Consider the following 13,965-nt stretch of genomic DNA (forward strand, 5'->3'; position numbering starts at 1 on the left):
CTGAAATCTGTACTTTTCTGGAGTTTGGTGCTAATCTCACATTGGTAATATTTAAAACAATGGATCAGTCAACAGTTTTCTGCAAAATGACATAATTAACACATTTTGCTAAAGAAGACATTCAGATCACTCTCCTGCTGCATGCTGAACCAGAGAAATAGTTCTGCATGTTGCAGATTTCTCTGAACCCTGTCCTTTGATTTGTAAACTCATAAAAATTTCCTCAGTGCTGTCCGGTTGTAAATTCTGCTGGTTTGAAACTGCACAGGGCAGATGTTATGTAAATAGAGTGCAGACTGGACTTGTCGCTCATGATATCTGACCCTTTCCTTTGCAAACAAGGATGTAAATCAGTCTGTCAGTTGCACCACACAGGTTCAGAAGGAAATCTCATCATATCACTGCTTGCCACTCAGAGGGAAGAGAGAGGGAAGCTGAACAGAAATGGATCTGGGGCCCTGAGTACAAATTGGCTTTAGTTTTTGGCTGACAAGAGAGAAAAGAGCTATGCCACAGGACTTTCTAGTTTATAACAAGTGACATGATTTTGCTAGAGGCTGTGCAATTAGAATTGTAATATATATCTTTACATTAGTATCCTGCTCCATGCTGACAGGCACTAATATAGTTAAGCCTGTTATTTTCCCTTAAATACCTCCACAAGCATAATGGAAGTGTTCACGATATGCACAGTGCTTTGCAAAAATATTCCTTATTAATATGAAATGCATTTTAAGGCACAATGTATTAATTAGCTATTCATTTGACTCCCCTCTCTTTCCAATGAATTAAACATCAACTGCCACTGACTGTAATCTGTTACCAAGTTTCCTTCATTTTGAGCTTTAACAACAACAGCGCTTACATATTCACTGTTCAAGACCAATGTAAGAACTGCAAGTAAGAGTCAGAGACTTAAAGGTTGCAAGTTGAAGACTGTACTTAACTTGTGCCATTAGATTATTGTGTTATTGTGCTCTTGTATTATTGAAAATGTCATTCTAACTTAGAAGTTGGAGGGATTTCTTGTTGAATCATTCGGTAGGTGAAAACATCATTCAGGTGTAATTTGAAAATCGATTCCACCAGACCTATAGGAGTGAAAGTCTACTGGGTTCAGTCACTGCCAGTTGAATGTTTCTAGCCAAGCCTGCAGGTTTCTAATGCTTTTGGTTAGCAGAGTGAGGCAAGTCTTTCATGAAGAGCTTTACATTACTAACCAGAACCAGATACAGAATATCACAAGTTGAAAAATATTCCCACCAACTTCAGCCAAGACACCAGGGCAATCTGTCAGATAGTTTTAAATCCAGGCACGCAGTAGGATGTCGATGTTTCCCATGAAGAACGAAATATACAGGTGCTGAAAGAGGAGAGGGGAATAGACTTGTTATCTAGGCAAGCTTTCGCAATGTAAACTTGTGGCTTTTTTATCTCTGAAGCAGTTTTAGCATAGGACACTGGCCAGCACAATTCAGAAAGGCGTATTCAAAATTGTGGAATAAGGTCGATGGTGTTTCATGTAGAGTATTGTGGGAGCTTGCAAAAACCATAAAACAAGAACATTTGCCTCTGTAATTTAATTACTGTACTTCAGAGACTGCAATACATGTTATTTTTTTCCAATGTGAATTATAAGCACATGCTCTTGTGTGGGTGTTTTTTTCATTTTTTTGCCCCCGTTAAGAGATTCCCCTCTCTCTAAAATTACAGGACTGACTCAAATTGTTCACTTTCACAAGCAATGAACCTTCAGCTGTGATCATGTTTAAAAGCAATGCATACAGTATTTCAGATGATCACTGGTGAGCTGAAGGATTCAATAATTCCTGAGAGGAACCTTTGGATGTTTTTCGATGTTGACCAACCAAGGCGTTTGTTGTGTGTGCTCCAGTATACATCAACAAAGCGGTCTGCGCAGCTTAATTCAGCACTTAAACTACTGAAGAATCAATATTATCTGGTGTAGAGGGGACCTGCTGAAGGCATTAGAAATTCCCCTCAAGGGAAGAGGTGACACTCTCCAAACAACACTGTTAAATTCCTGAATTTGTATTACCTTTCTAAGGCCATGTTGAAGAGCCTTTCATATATAAACACCTCCCGATGCAGCTTTTTCTCTATCAATACCACAAAATCCATCTGAAGCCCTTTAACCTACTGCAGCCTGTTTGCAGAGGGCTTATGAGTCTCAAACCTAGCGACCTCAGGAAAGACGCCCGACCTCAGTAAAGACGCTCGTCAGAGAAGTACGTTTGAAAAGGCTAAAAACATGAAGATGATCAGCAAAGGTAAATACCGCTGAAAGATTTATATTGCATATGAAAGATTCTTCTCATTCCTACAGACTAGATGCAGGCACCTGGCAATGATTAGCTTATGATTCACTTTAGCTGCATATAGAGGCTAGTTGTAAAAATATGAACAGTATAACTGTTTCCTGAGTTTGTGCTGACAGCAGCTCCCCAGAGGGCTAGCTCTCCACAGAAACACATGGTAACACATTGGGCTGCTTCCAAAGACTGGATTAGCAATATTCACTTTTATTTGAAATGAAGACTACAGAGGCATACTGACACTGTGTATAAGGTCTATGCCCCATAGTAGCATTTTAAAGCAAACTTGAGGTTTTCTCGCTGTTTGGGCACAGGTTTAGAAAAATGTGGTGATCGCTGCTGAACAAGTGTTGTCCTGATAGATGTTAAACTGACGATGATATGTTTTGCTACTTGCAGACAGTTTCTTGAGAAGTTTGTAGTGGTGTACTATGCCCTAGTTTAGAAAGGAGGTTTCATGCCTTAAGAATGTTTTTTAAATTCAGTTTAAAAAGCTGTGTAGTGTTGAGCAGTTACTAAGCTGGTATTGTGGTTATAAGAAACACGGTGTTAACTGTTTGAAGAATGACAATAAGTAGGGCTGATTATAGGAGCTTTGGTGTGATGGTGGCTGAAACGTCTGTTTTGTTAAAACCATTAGAAACCATTTGCACTGTCCAGTTCACTTGGTCGTTAGTTAAGCTACATTATCTGAGACTTTCCTCCAGCCAGCTCTTGAAAGAAGCCAGGTTATCAGTTTCAGCAGCATGGCTGGGTAGCTAGTCCCATACTCCCACAACAACACCCGGTGGTTCATTGATTCTGAAGTCCGCTGGGGTTGACTTGTCAATGTCCTCGAATGATTTTGAATATTTGTGTCAGTTCCTCTTGTAGTCTTCTCTGTTCAAGAATAAAAAGGTTCAAAGGTTCAAAAATGTTCAGCCTGTCAGTGTAGAAGATTTCCTTAGGCCCTGGAATGTCTGGTTGCTCTTCTTTGAAGTGCTCCTAGAGCAGCAATAACGTTTTAGAACATAGTGACAAAAAATAGGGAGCCGATATTTTTAAATGTCTTACTACTGCATTGTACAATTTTAACATCCTATGATTTAAGTTATATGCTGTTAACGATGTGTAATAATATTTAATCTTTTTTTTTGCTTCCTCACATTGTTTAGAAGACATAAGTGATGTATCAACATAAGTGAAGAAAGTCTTTTTCAAAAGTCGCCTCTACAAGCTCAGTTTTCTGTATTACCTGCATGCAAAACGCTGCTCTTAGCTGCACTAAACATCATCTGCCAGGTTTTTGCCCAGTCTTGAATTTTATCTTTTTTTTTTAATTTCACTTGCTGGTTCATCAGTGAAATGTCGCCTGCAATCCTGACTAGTTTACTAACTATACCAGAATTTATATAATTGATGAAAGTTAGGATCTGCAGTGGTCCTAATACAGATCCCTAATGGCACTCCATTTAGTTATTTATTTTCACCCCAATCTAAGCATTTGTAAATCAAATTTAAATCCAAAGATATGCATTTCCCCAATTTTTTATGACCTGTTGTGCATCTTTTCTTATTTAAGATAAAGGTGACATTCACATTTTTTTATGTGGCTTCTTAGACTAACTTTAGGATTCCAACAGTCTTGAATTCTGAATACAAAATATCATAATCACAGTCATAATCAGTGTGTAGGTCTCAATAATGGATTGCAAACTGTTCCAAAACACGAATTCCTTTTGTTCATATAACACCATTTGGAATGAGTTTTTTTCTTTATACACCTGGTGCTTTCTCTTCATGTACTCTAAGTTACCAAAGAATTAAAAACAATGATACAAATAATTATAATATATTGGAATGTTTACTGCTTGGAATCCACTATCACAATAGTAAAAAGAAAGTATTTCACTAATGTTAGAAGATCAAAGGTTGTGGTATTTACTCAGCCATGTAAAATTCCAGCTTTTTATGACTCTTCTATTAGATTAAATAAACCATCTGGTAGATACAATAAATATTTTGTTAGAAAACCCCAAAAGATTCTCTTTTCTTATTTTGTTTCCCTTTTCTCTAAAACACAGGAGGTTAAATACAAAATTTGGTTTCTCGATGTGGAATATCAGATGAAAGAAAGGTTTCGCTTAATCAAAGAATTCTCTAGATTTCTTAATAAAATAAGACCTGCATTATGTGCACTCTGTCAGCTGTTTGTATCTTACACTTAACAGCTGCAAAATATATGAGTGACAAGTGCTGTCTTTATTTATTTACAGTCTTGTGCAGAAAGTCACTAGGATCCCACCTTAGCTGCTTGTGTCATCATAGAAAAACTAAAACATTCATTCACAGGGAAATGTAGCCCCCTGAGCCGACAATCAATGTAACTTGTTGATACCATATACACATACAATACAAATCAATGTCATTCTTTTCAAAGAGCAATGACAGCTCCTTTGAAATCAGCTGTCTGTTAGGCATCACAACGGAAATGAATGCAAGATGCATCCTCTGTAGTTTCCAAGCAATTAAAAGGAATAAGCTGCAACATTCCATAGAGAATAAAGACGGTAATGTTATCTTGCAAATCCAATGACATGAATAGAGTCATTAAGGCTTTGAAGATCACAGCGTCATGAGAGCCCCTGAATACAAGTCAACCTCTATTGTGTATCCTAGGTTTGCTATGTACACTCACCTGTGGAGCCCACCATTTCATTGAGCGGTTTGTTTTTTTGTTGACACACTCGTGGATTACTGTAACTAAAATACTGTACGTGCACAGATTCTAATCCTTATTCTCACCTTCATATCGGTTCCAGAAAGATTATTATGATTATAGTGTCAAAACTGTAATCTTGTTTAAATATCTGCACATACTGTAATTATGTGGGTACCAAATGGCACTCTTATCAAGAACCTTTGTGTGTTCCTGGACACCACAGTGACACTGCCTCCATATAATAGTCATCACAGTGACAGGGGTTCGGAGTGGGAGGGTCAATTAGAGAATAAACCTCATCAAACCGCAGGTGACTGTACATCCCTCCTCTGCATACTGGAAGAAAAATTAGATTGTCCAAAACAATCTAGTAAGATTCTTTTTCTGGCAGTACTGTGATGAATTCTGTTTTGCATGCAAACATTGACATTGTTCATTTACTCAACGTCTTTGCCTCTAACAGATTCTGACAACATTGTTCAGTAAAATCGCTCAGACCCCTCTGGCGCTTTTCTTCCAAACCAGGTATTGTTTATAAACACTGAGGCATCTGTGCAGCAGTTCACCAAGGGAACCATATTTGAAGAAGGGTTGCAAACAAGGGCAGGCCATGCAGCCCATCTGGATCGATGGATAGCAGTGAATTGATCCAGAGATCTCATCCAGCTGTTTCTTGAAAGAGGACAGGGTTCTGGCTTCAACAACATGGTCATGTAGCTTGTTCCACAAGCCTTTATGTAAAGAAATGACTTTTGTTCTCGGCTGTGAATGCACTTCCATGTAGTTTCCACTTATTTTATAAATTTTATATCTAAACTAGTCCTGTTGCAACATTTACTGTAGCTGCTGCCTGTCTTAAGAGATTTATAAGCCCTCTGAACTTCTGAAGTACTGAATCTTGGGGACGTAGGGGGATCACAAATCCAAATGTACTGTTAAGGGACTGCCAGAGCAATAGGGCTTTAATTATTCTGTTTTATAGTAAAAAGTGGCTAAACTAAAAAAGATTAGCATGCGGTTAAATGATTAGATTAGCAAATACATCCAAATAGAGGAACTACACTTTAACAATTTCAGTCCTGTTGGAACCGTAAAGATCCTGTATACAGTATTATATCATGTTATGTTGTATTATGCTGGTGGCATTCAGCAATGATATTTAATTTATTGAAATTTGAAATTGAAATTTAGTAATGACATTGGTCTGCAATGCAGTACTTTTCAGTAATAATTCATCAGTGATGTTAGTCACCAAATGTATTTAGGTGGAATTCATTCATGATCTATAACGCACTATAGACATAAACAGTGGTCATATTTGTCTCCCTTATATTTCAGCTGCAGTGAAGTATTGCACTAATGTATAATATGCTGTTTTGTAGACTTTACTTAGATGTGGTTCTGTGTGCTTCTGTAGCTTGAATCCAGTACTATAGTCTACAGCATCTTATTACCTTACAATAACAATCTGTTGTAGTGTTAGTAAGGAATACTGTAATGTAGGAATTTGATATAAGAAGCTACATAACTTCTAATTTATAAAAAAAACTAAAAATAATTGCACTGCTGATAGTAATGAGATATTAAGATCTGGGTGAATTTATTGATTGAATTTTGATTGGGTTTGGTTTATCTAAGCCTTTTCTTGCTGTATACCTTCTTTCACACAGAGCCACAAAGGTCTTTAGACCACAGATTGGGAACTGAAGTTGTGTAGTAGTATTGGGCTGTAATATATTGTAGTTTTGATTCAGTTCATGATATTATTTCAGTATATGAACTGTATCATTTTGGTATTGATACATCAGTCTACACTGTGTCATTTTGTAGCTGAAACTTGAGAGAGAGATTGGTCTATCCTGCAGTGCTCTGTAGTTGTAACTCAATAATGCTTTTGGATAATATCACACTGTGCAGTACTTGTGAGTCAACAATGATAGTACAGTGTAATGTAATACGTTCGTGTTGCTTTTCAGTGCGCTACTGAGTAGTTGCCTGTGGAGCAGGTCAAATGCTACCTTCAAGGGATCTGTGGATATCTGTTATGCATTTTAGTTAAACATCTTTCAAAACAAGGACACCCACACTCTTCCCTGTCATCAGTGGTATCCCCTCCAAGAGTTCAACCAAGGAACCCACAACCTATGGTACAAGAAATTTGTAATGCCCCAGTATGAGGACCAGGGATCTTGTGCTGAAGGAGGTGGCATCTTTCAAGTGCGTTGTTAAGATCCCGACTATTTGATCACACCTTTCAATAGGAGTACTAGCCTTGGGGGTCTTGGCTAAATTCCTCCCTAAATGTTCCCCCTTAATTCAATTAGCGAAGCAGTTTCACTCTCCTCCACCTGATCTGCTCTGTAGTGTGGCTGCTGGTGCAGAATGGCTGCTGTGTGTCACTCAGGTGGGGGCCTCCTTTCAATCTTATCAATCTGAGGATCCCTTTAGTGTTTTTTTTTTATTTTAATTTACTTTGCCGTTTCTTCAACAAAGTCAGGGTACTGGCTTCTGCAACATGGATGGGTAGCTTGTGTCCTCTGGTTCATGAATCGGTGTATTCTTTACCCTATTGATGATGTGCTGTTGCAATAATAATCCAGCTCAGTATGAGAGGAACCACAGGTCTGTGCTTGGCTGAGGAGTCAGTGGTGCAGAGCTGTGGGATCATGACCGAATGCCTCCAAGTCAGAATCTCCTCTGAAAGGGGGATGTCTGCTGCACTGACTTTGTCAACAATTTTGAATACTTTCAGCCTGTCAGGGTTGAATTACTTTAAGTCCTGGAGTAGAACTGGTTGCTCTTCATTGAGCTGAATCCAGAGCAGCAACATTTCTATAAAGTGGCAACTAATAGGTTGTACACCATTCTTAACAAGACCTTACTAATGTGTCGTACAATTTTAATGCAACATCCCATGATTTGAATTCTGCACTTTTGACTATATATTCTACCAAGTTGTTTGCCTTCTTTATCGCTTCCCCATACTGTCTTGAAGACGTCAACATCAAGAACCAGGTCTTTTTCACATGTAGCCTCTTCGAGCTCAGTATCTCCCATTTTGAATTTATAGTTTTTTACCACCAGCATGCAAAGTGCTGCACTAATCTATGTTAAAAGGGTACAATATGTTCTATTATTTAATTCAGTGAATGTAATTGAGTTGTATTATGTATTGAACTGCAATCAAAATTTAGCAGTGATATCGGTCTGTAATGCACTCTTCTGTAGACAAGTATTGCCAAGAGTGATTTGGCATTGGTTTGATTTGCATAGAAACAGCGATGGAGTAGAACTATGAAAAGGCAAGGATCTGTTGGGGGAAGAAGTATTCATCTCAAAGTGACATTCTGGTGGGTCTTGCTGAGTTTTCTGTAAGGGTTCATGTGACTTTCCCATTTTCTTCTCCTGGCAGGCTCGCCGCCACTCCTCTCCTCTCTCCAGGCCTGAGCCCGATGAAGAGCATAGCGCCACCCCCCCCTCCGCTGGAGAAGCACAGCTCTTCGTCCTCACAGGCCCAACTGCCCCATGATCAGCAGCTCCCTGTTCAACACAAACCCTACACCCACTTCCATGACCCACCGGCCCATGAAGGTACAACAGGGAATGTCTGTTTTGACAATGGGGAGTGCTCATTGGAGGCATTATGATCCCTCCCTCCCTTTTCCAACCGCTTTATCCAGCACGATGCACTCTGGCTAGGAGACACACAGACACACCCACAGCTAGGGACAGTTTTTCTAGTAGCAGGGTTTCCCCCCCTCCATCTCTTTGGACTGTGGGGGGAAACTGGAGCATCTAGCAGAAACCCACACGAACATGGGGAGAACACACCAACATGCTGAAAGCACCCCAGAAACTGAACCCAGGGCCCCAGCGCTGCTAGGCAGTAATGCTGACCCCTGCGCCACCATGCTGCCATTCCTTATGAGCTCATGCCCTTAAAACATGTCTGAATATGACATTCTTTCCCTGTCACACAAGTCTTGAGCTGGATTATTCTCCCGTGCACTCCAACGGTACGGTTTTCTGATGTGCTGGTACTTCATTCCCTTAACAGCCTAAAGAAAAGCAGTTTGTTTTAGAGTAGCAATGCAGTGGCCCCTTCTAGGGCCTTTATTTTTTCACAAAGGCAAAACAATGTGATTCTTGTTAAATTACTATCAAAAATGCAAATTAAAACATGAGGTGCAGCACTAGATGTGAGAGTGGTCCAATCAGTTCTGATCGTGAATTATTTTTAGAGGACAAGAGCATTACCGTGGAAACAATCCATTTTACCACCAGTTTTTGGGCTTTATTGGTCTTGACAGTCTTCTGGGGGAAGGAAGATCTTTTTGCCAGTTTTGCGTTGTAAAAAAGGATATATAGACTTGTGAGGAACAATTTACTTGAACTGCAGCAAAGTCACTTCATTTATTACAAAGAACTGGGACAAAGCCAGGGCTGGTTTCAAAATCAGAGCCTCACGCGATAGTATGTGCAGCTCAGTGCAAATACTGTACAGCAAAACCCCCAGTCCTCTGCTAAATGGACACAAGGAGAAACAGCTCTGCTCTGGAACGATCGAGTCGCTGCATACAAGGTTATAAATCCTCTATATATATATATGAAAAGAAACAATGAAGAAGTTTGCGGTATTGTCTGGGACAGCCTTCACAAATAAGTTTTTAATCAAGCCCAGTAATCTATTTTATTTACAGCTGTGTGTGAAATATAAATCATTGCACACACAGAAGAAGCTCATACTGTGGGAGAAATCTTCTGTTTCTCTTTTATCCAAACAGCTCAGATCTAGCCAGTCATTTCATATGCAAACATTTACATTTTAAGAACACAAAAACAGGGACGTGCACTTAAACCTAACAATAACAGGTTGAAGTAATTACTTTGATTACATCCATCTGGGTTCATAATAGGAATTACTAAAAAAAAACTCAATCATAAATCGTTAATAAAATAATAGCAATAACATACTTTAGAGACTTCTTTTCACATGCTATTGAGAGCTTTATGACTGAGTCTGTAATAGCGGTTAGCTGAGATAATTGTCAAAGAAACATTACTGGATAAACCACAAGAGGAAGGTTCTTTACGGTTATTATCCTTTTGGACACAATGTTCATAGAAAGCTGTCCCTGAAAGTGGTACAAAAGAGACTTTGTCACAGGAAACCCCAGTCCCTGATGAGTTAAGCCCCACTTCCCTTTTTTCGCCAGAAATATGCTTGTTTTTATTAATGTGGTCTCCCCATAACAAAAGGATCGTTTAAGTTAAGATCTTAACTATAATCAAATCTGTTTGCTCTGGATATTTTCCCCCCCATCTCCTCTGAATCGAGCAAGCCAGGTATAATGCTGAAGTAGACTTGTCCATTATTTACCATAGGATATGTGATAGAAAGGTTTACACTGAGCTCGTTCAGTCTAAGAATTTATTGTCACAGTTCCATACCAGGGCTGATGAATGTGCTCTTTCTTTTATGAGGATGACCATTTAATCCTTTCCTTTCTGGCCTTCGTCAATAAACAGCTGCAGACAGCCCACTTTCTACCAACGAGCTCAGATTTTTAAAAAAAAAAATACATGTCCTCCAAAGGATTTAAGACATTTCTTATGACTAAATGACAATTTCACCATAGCGTGATCAACAAATTAAGCAAATTAATGACAGAAAGGCATTTCCACAATAAAGAACTCAACGTAGCTCACTATGAAGTATTTCTACATATGTTTCCCTGCTTACATGGGTTGCCAAAAAATTGGAAAAAAAAAACTAAATGCAGTGCTACATCTCAAGAATGTGTTATTGAGGCTATTATGCATCAAAATGATTCCTAATATCAGATTCACCTGGAGACAGCAGAATGTGACTAAGGATTTAGATGCCCGAAAGTCAGTATAGAAGTGTGAATTTTCAGTGTTTGCTACTGTTGCGCTGAAATGCAAGAAGTCTTAAATACCGGGTCTCAGAGAATACACAGCTTCTGAACCAGTGACAATTGTAGAAAACGGGGCTTTACTTTGTCAAAAGAGGCCCTTCTGTCGTGCGTAAATATTTGAAGATGTTAAAGAGGCTCATGTATATTCTGTATTGCAGTTATTGCTGCTGGGGTTTCCAAATTCAGTGATGCTTTCCTCTCTCGCTGCAGGTTACCAAGGCAGCTTTCAGAGTTCCTTCCATTACGGAGACAATTACAGAATGGAACAATCTGTCAGTGACGTCCATTTACCTGGGGACGCCCAGTGCTTTAATCCTCATCGACAGAATGGGTATCACATGACCTCCTCCCACTCGTGCGCCGCAGGTGAGCCGGTACAAAGTTACTCCTTCTTCGGCCCAGAACAAGATGTTGTTTTGTCCGTTTTTTGTGCGGGATGTTGTATCTCGCTACCGACTCTTTGGGGGTGTATATAAACTGCTGTATTTCACAAATTAAACCCTCATTCGGACGTGTTACCCAAAAAGTATTTATTTGTTATATGTAGAGCAAACCCTTTTGTAGCATTGCCTTCTTATTTCTTAAACCAGGTTTAGGGAGATCCATCCACCTGTTTTAATTTGCTTAGTAGGCTGTTACTTAAGATTGTAACTCACTCCTAACTCCTCTGTCTTTTCTGTCCAACCCACAGTGCACATATAATGCTGCACTCTTGTCCCAGATTTGACAAAACCCTGGTTGAGCATTCAGCACTCAACGCCATCAAAGTTCAATTAGCTTCTGCGGTCTATCAGTTGCAGGCACTGATCACTCGGTACAGAAGAGGGAAACCAAGCTGTGTCAGTGCAAGCCGGGACTCCCCAACCTCACTACCAACTGTTCAGTGTGGATTCTGTGCAGCCTGACTGCTGAGCCTGTAAAAGAACCTGTGTGATCCGATACAATAACCCGCCTGTGGCCAGCCCTCTGACCTCTTTCAAGCAACAAGACAAAATATTAGCTTGCATATGGAAGACACTAATTTTAGCTGCCCGATCCAGTGATTGGAATGAAAAACAAACAGGAACCCAAGGTGGATTCCTGTATTCCATGAATGTCAAGACCATAAAGTTCAGAAACTGTTGAAGATTTACTAACCCTGTCCTATCATACAAAGTCACCTATAGAAAAATAAATGCCAGGGCAGCTGAAACAAGAAAATAAACTTTAAAAATAAATAGTGCAAGGACAGCTTGAAACGCCTCTCCATTTACAACCAGGCCTTTCTGTCAATAAGCACAACAGACAGGACCAGTTTCAAAAGCAAGTACTGTACGTGTGCAACTTGAACTGTTCCAAGTGTTTAAGTCATTTCGTCCTTTTGTCCGTTTTTTTTTTTCTGTGCAGAGCTATGGTGTAGCAGTCGGAAAACACTGACAGTTTATTTTTGGCCCGAAAAAAAAAAAACTTTGAATGAGCCGCATTTGATGAGTTCATTTAATCAGGTTAAAAACGCGGCTAACAGCTGACTGGAGGTACCATGCAGAACATATTGTACGGCGCTCCCCATTTTTAAATGCGAAAAGGACATGAATTAAGTTAAAACAAACTGATGGAAAAGAAACTAAAATCGAGTTTAGGCTAAATAAAAACGGCATCGCGCTTTTTGCCTTATTTAATTTCAGCTGAGGTCACCGGATTTGAAGTGAGGTCCGGGCGGCTTAAATGAGAAGGTCTAAAATGCACCCAGAGCACTGACAACTTCATGCGACTCTGAACCGTTTCTCCCTTATGTGGTTCTGACTTCCGAATATTCTCCTTCGCAGGTTTCAGTATGATCCAGGAAATGCCGGTCGGAAATGGACATGATTTCCCCCCGAGCCCAGAGGATAGCGTCTTTTTTCAAGTAGGCGGCTTTGACCGCTGTTTGAGTCAGATTTCATCGGTGTACACGGAGACATGAGCGGTGGGATCAGGGGTGAAGACCTTGCGGTTAAGCGCATCTTGTACAGACGAGCTTCCTGGTGTAATTTTATTAATGTCACACTCTGCCAGTGTTACTGCCCCCCTCCATGCTTCACCGCTTCGTCTCTGAATTCTCCACTGCATTTTAAATTTCTATTTGGGGTCACTATATCTTGAAATTCAGAAGGTGCTTTTTTTGTTGCCGTGATGTTTTCTCAACGCATTTTAAAAAAAACCAAATGTTGTGCTGTTTCGTTCTCTGTTGCGTGTACTGTGCATTTTGGCACAATGGTTGGTGCACAGCCCAAGTATAATCGAAAGCCCTTTTAAAATATTGAGGAAAATAAAGTCAGGTGGCCCGTTTGAATAACATGTGGTCCTATTAAACAATGTTGCAAATACTCAAAGATCAGTCCTGGCGTGTATAAAATGTACAGTTTGTTTAAAGCAGTTATTCTAAATTGTTCATATATTTTCAAGTTTTTAAGAAATAAATGATCATGCAACAACAGAATCAGTTTTTTTTTTCTTTGACTGACTGAAGATTTGAGAAGGACTTACTTGGATGAAAAATATTAGCTTAAGGATGGGCCCACACAGCTGCTGAGGAACCAGTTAATGTAGCTTTGGTTGTAGTTAAAAACGCACACGCTTCGCTGTGGAAAATTACAGAGCACATAACACTCAAAAGTACGTCACCTGGATACATAAGTTTTCTTACTACAGATATAGCTGTAAACACGCATTTATTAGTGTAAGCCCCAACTTGAATCCCATTCTGGATACAGAAAGGCTTTAAAGACACTCTTCATAAGCAAATTAATAACTAGCTCCTGTTCAAAATAGCCAAATTGTACCGAATAAAAGGAAAGTTTGCAAACTTTTACGACTGTAACAATGAAACGGATTGCACAAGAGATAATTCGTTTGTTACTTTTAAACATTGTTCCATACAGCAAGAACACTTCATTATTCTGTTGGGAAAGGAACCCGAGATGAATTAGAGACAGGAGGTCACTAAGTGGCGATACCAATATAATTTTCG

The 13,965-nt window shown here is 39.4% G+C and overlaps 1 protein-coding gene across 1 annotated transcript in view; it reads left to right on the plus strand.

The window, feature by feature from the left end:
- Positions 1-13,336, plus strand: part of glis1a (GLIS family zinc finger 1a) — a 96,209-nt gene extending 82,873 nt beyond the window's left edge. The window contains exons 8-10 of the mRNA XM_088926778.1: positions 8,450-8,628; positions 11,187-11,342; positions 12,782-13,336. Coding sequence (XP_088782904.1) covers positions 8,450-8,628; positions 11,187-11,342; positions 12,782-12,918 — 472 coding nt within the window. The 3' untranslated portion in view covers positions 12,919-13,336. The remainder of the gene's footprint in view (positions 1-8,449; positions 8,629-11,186; positions 11,343-12,781) is intronic.
- The last annotated feature ends 629 nt before the right edge of the window (positions 13,337-13,965 follow it).

Source organism: Atractosteus spatula, chromosome 11 (genome assembly GCF_055471065.1).
Source record: "Atractosteus spatula isolate fAtrSpa1 chromosome 11, fAtrSpa1.hap1, whole genome shotgun sequence".
NCBI lineage: Eukaryota > Metazoa > Chordata > Actinopteri > Semionotiformes > Lepisosteidae > Atractosteus > Atractosteus spatula.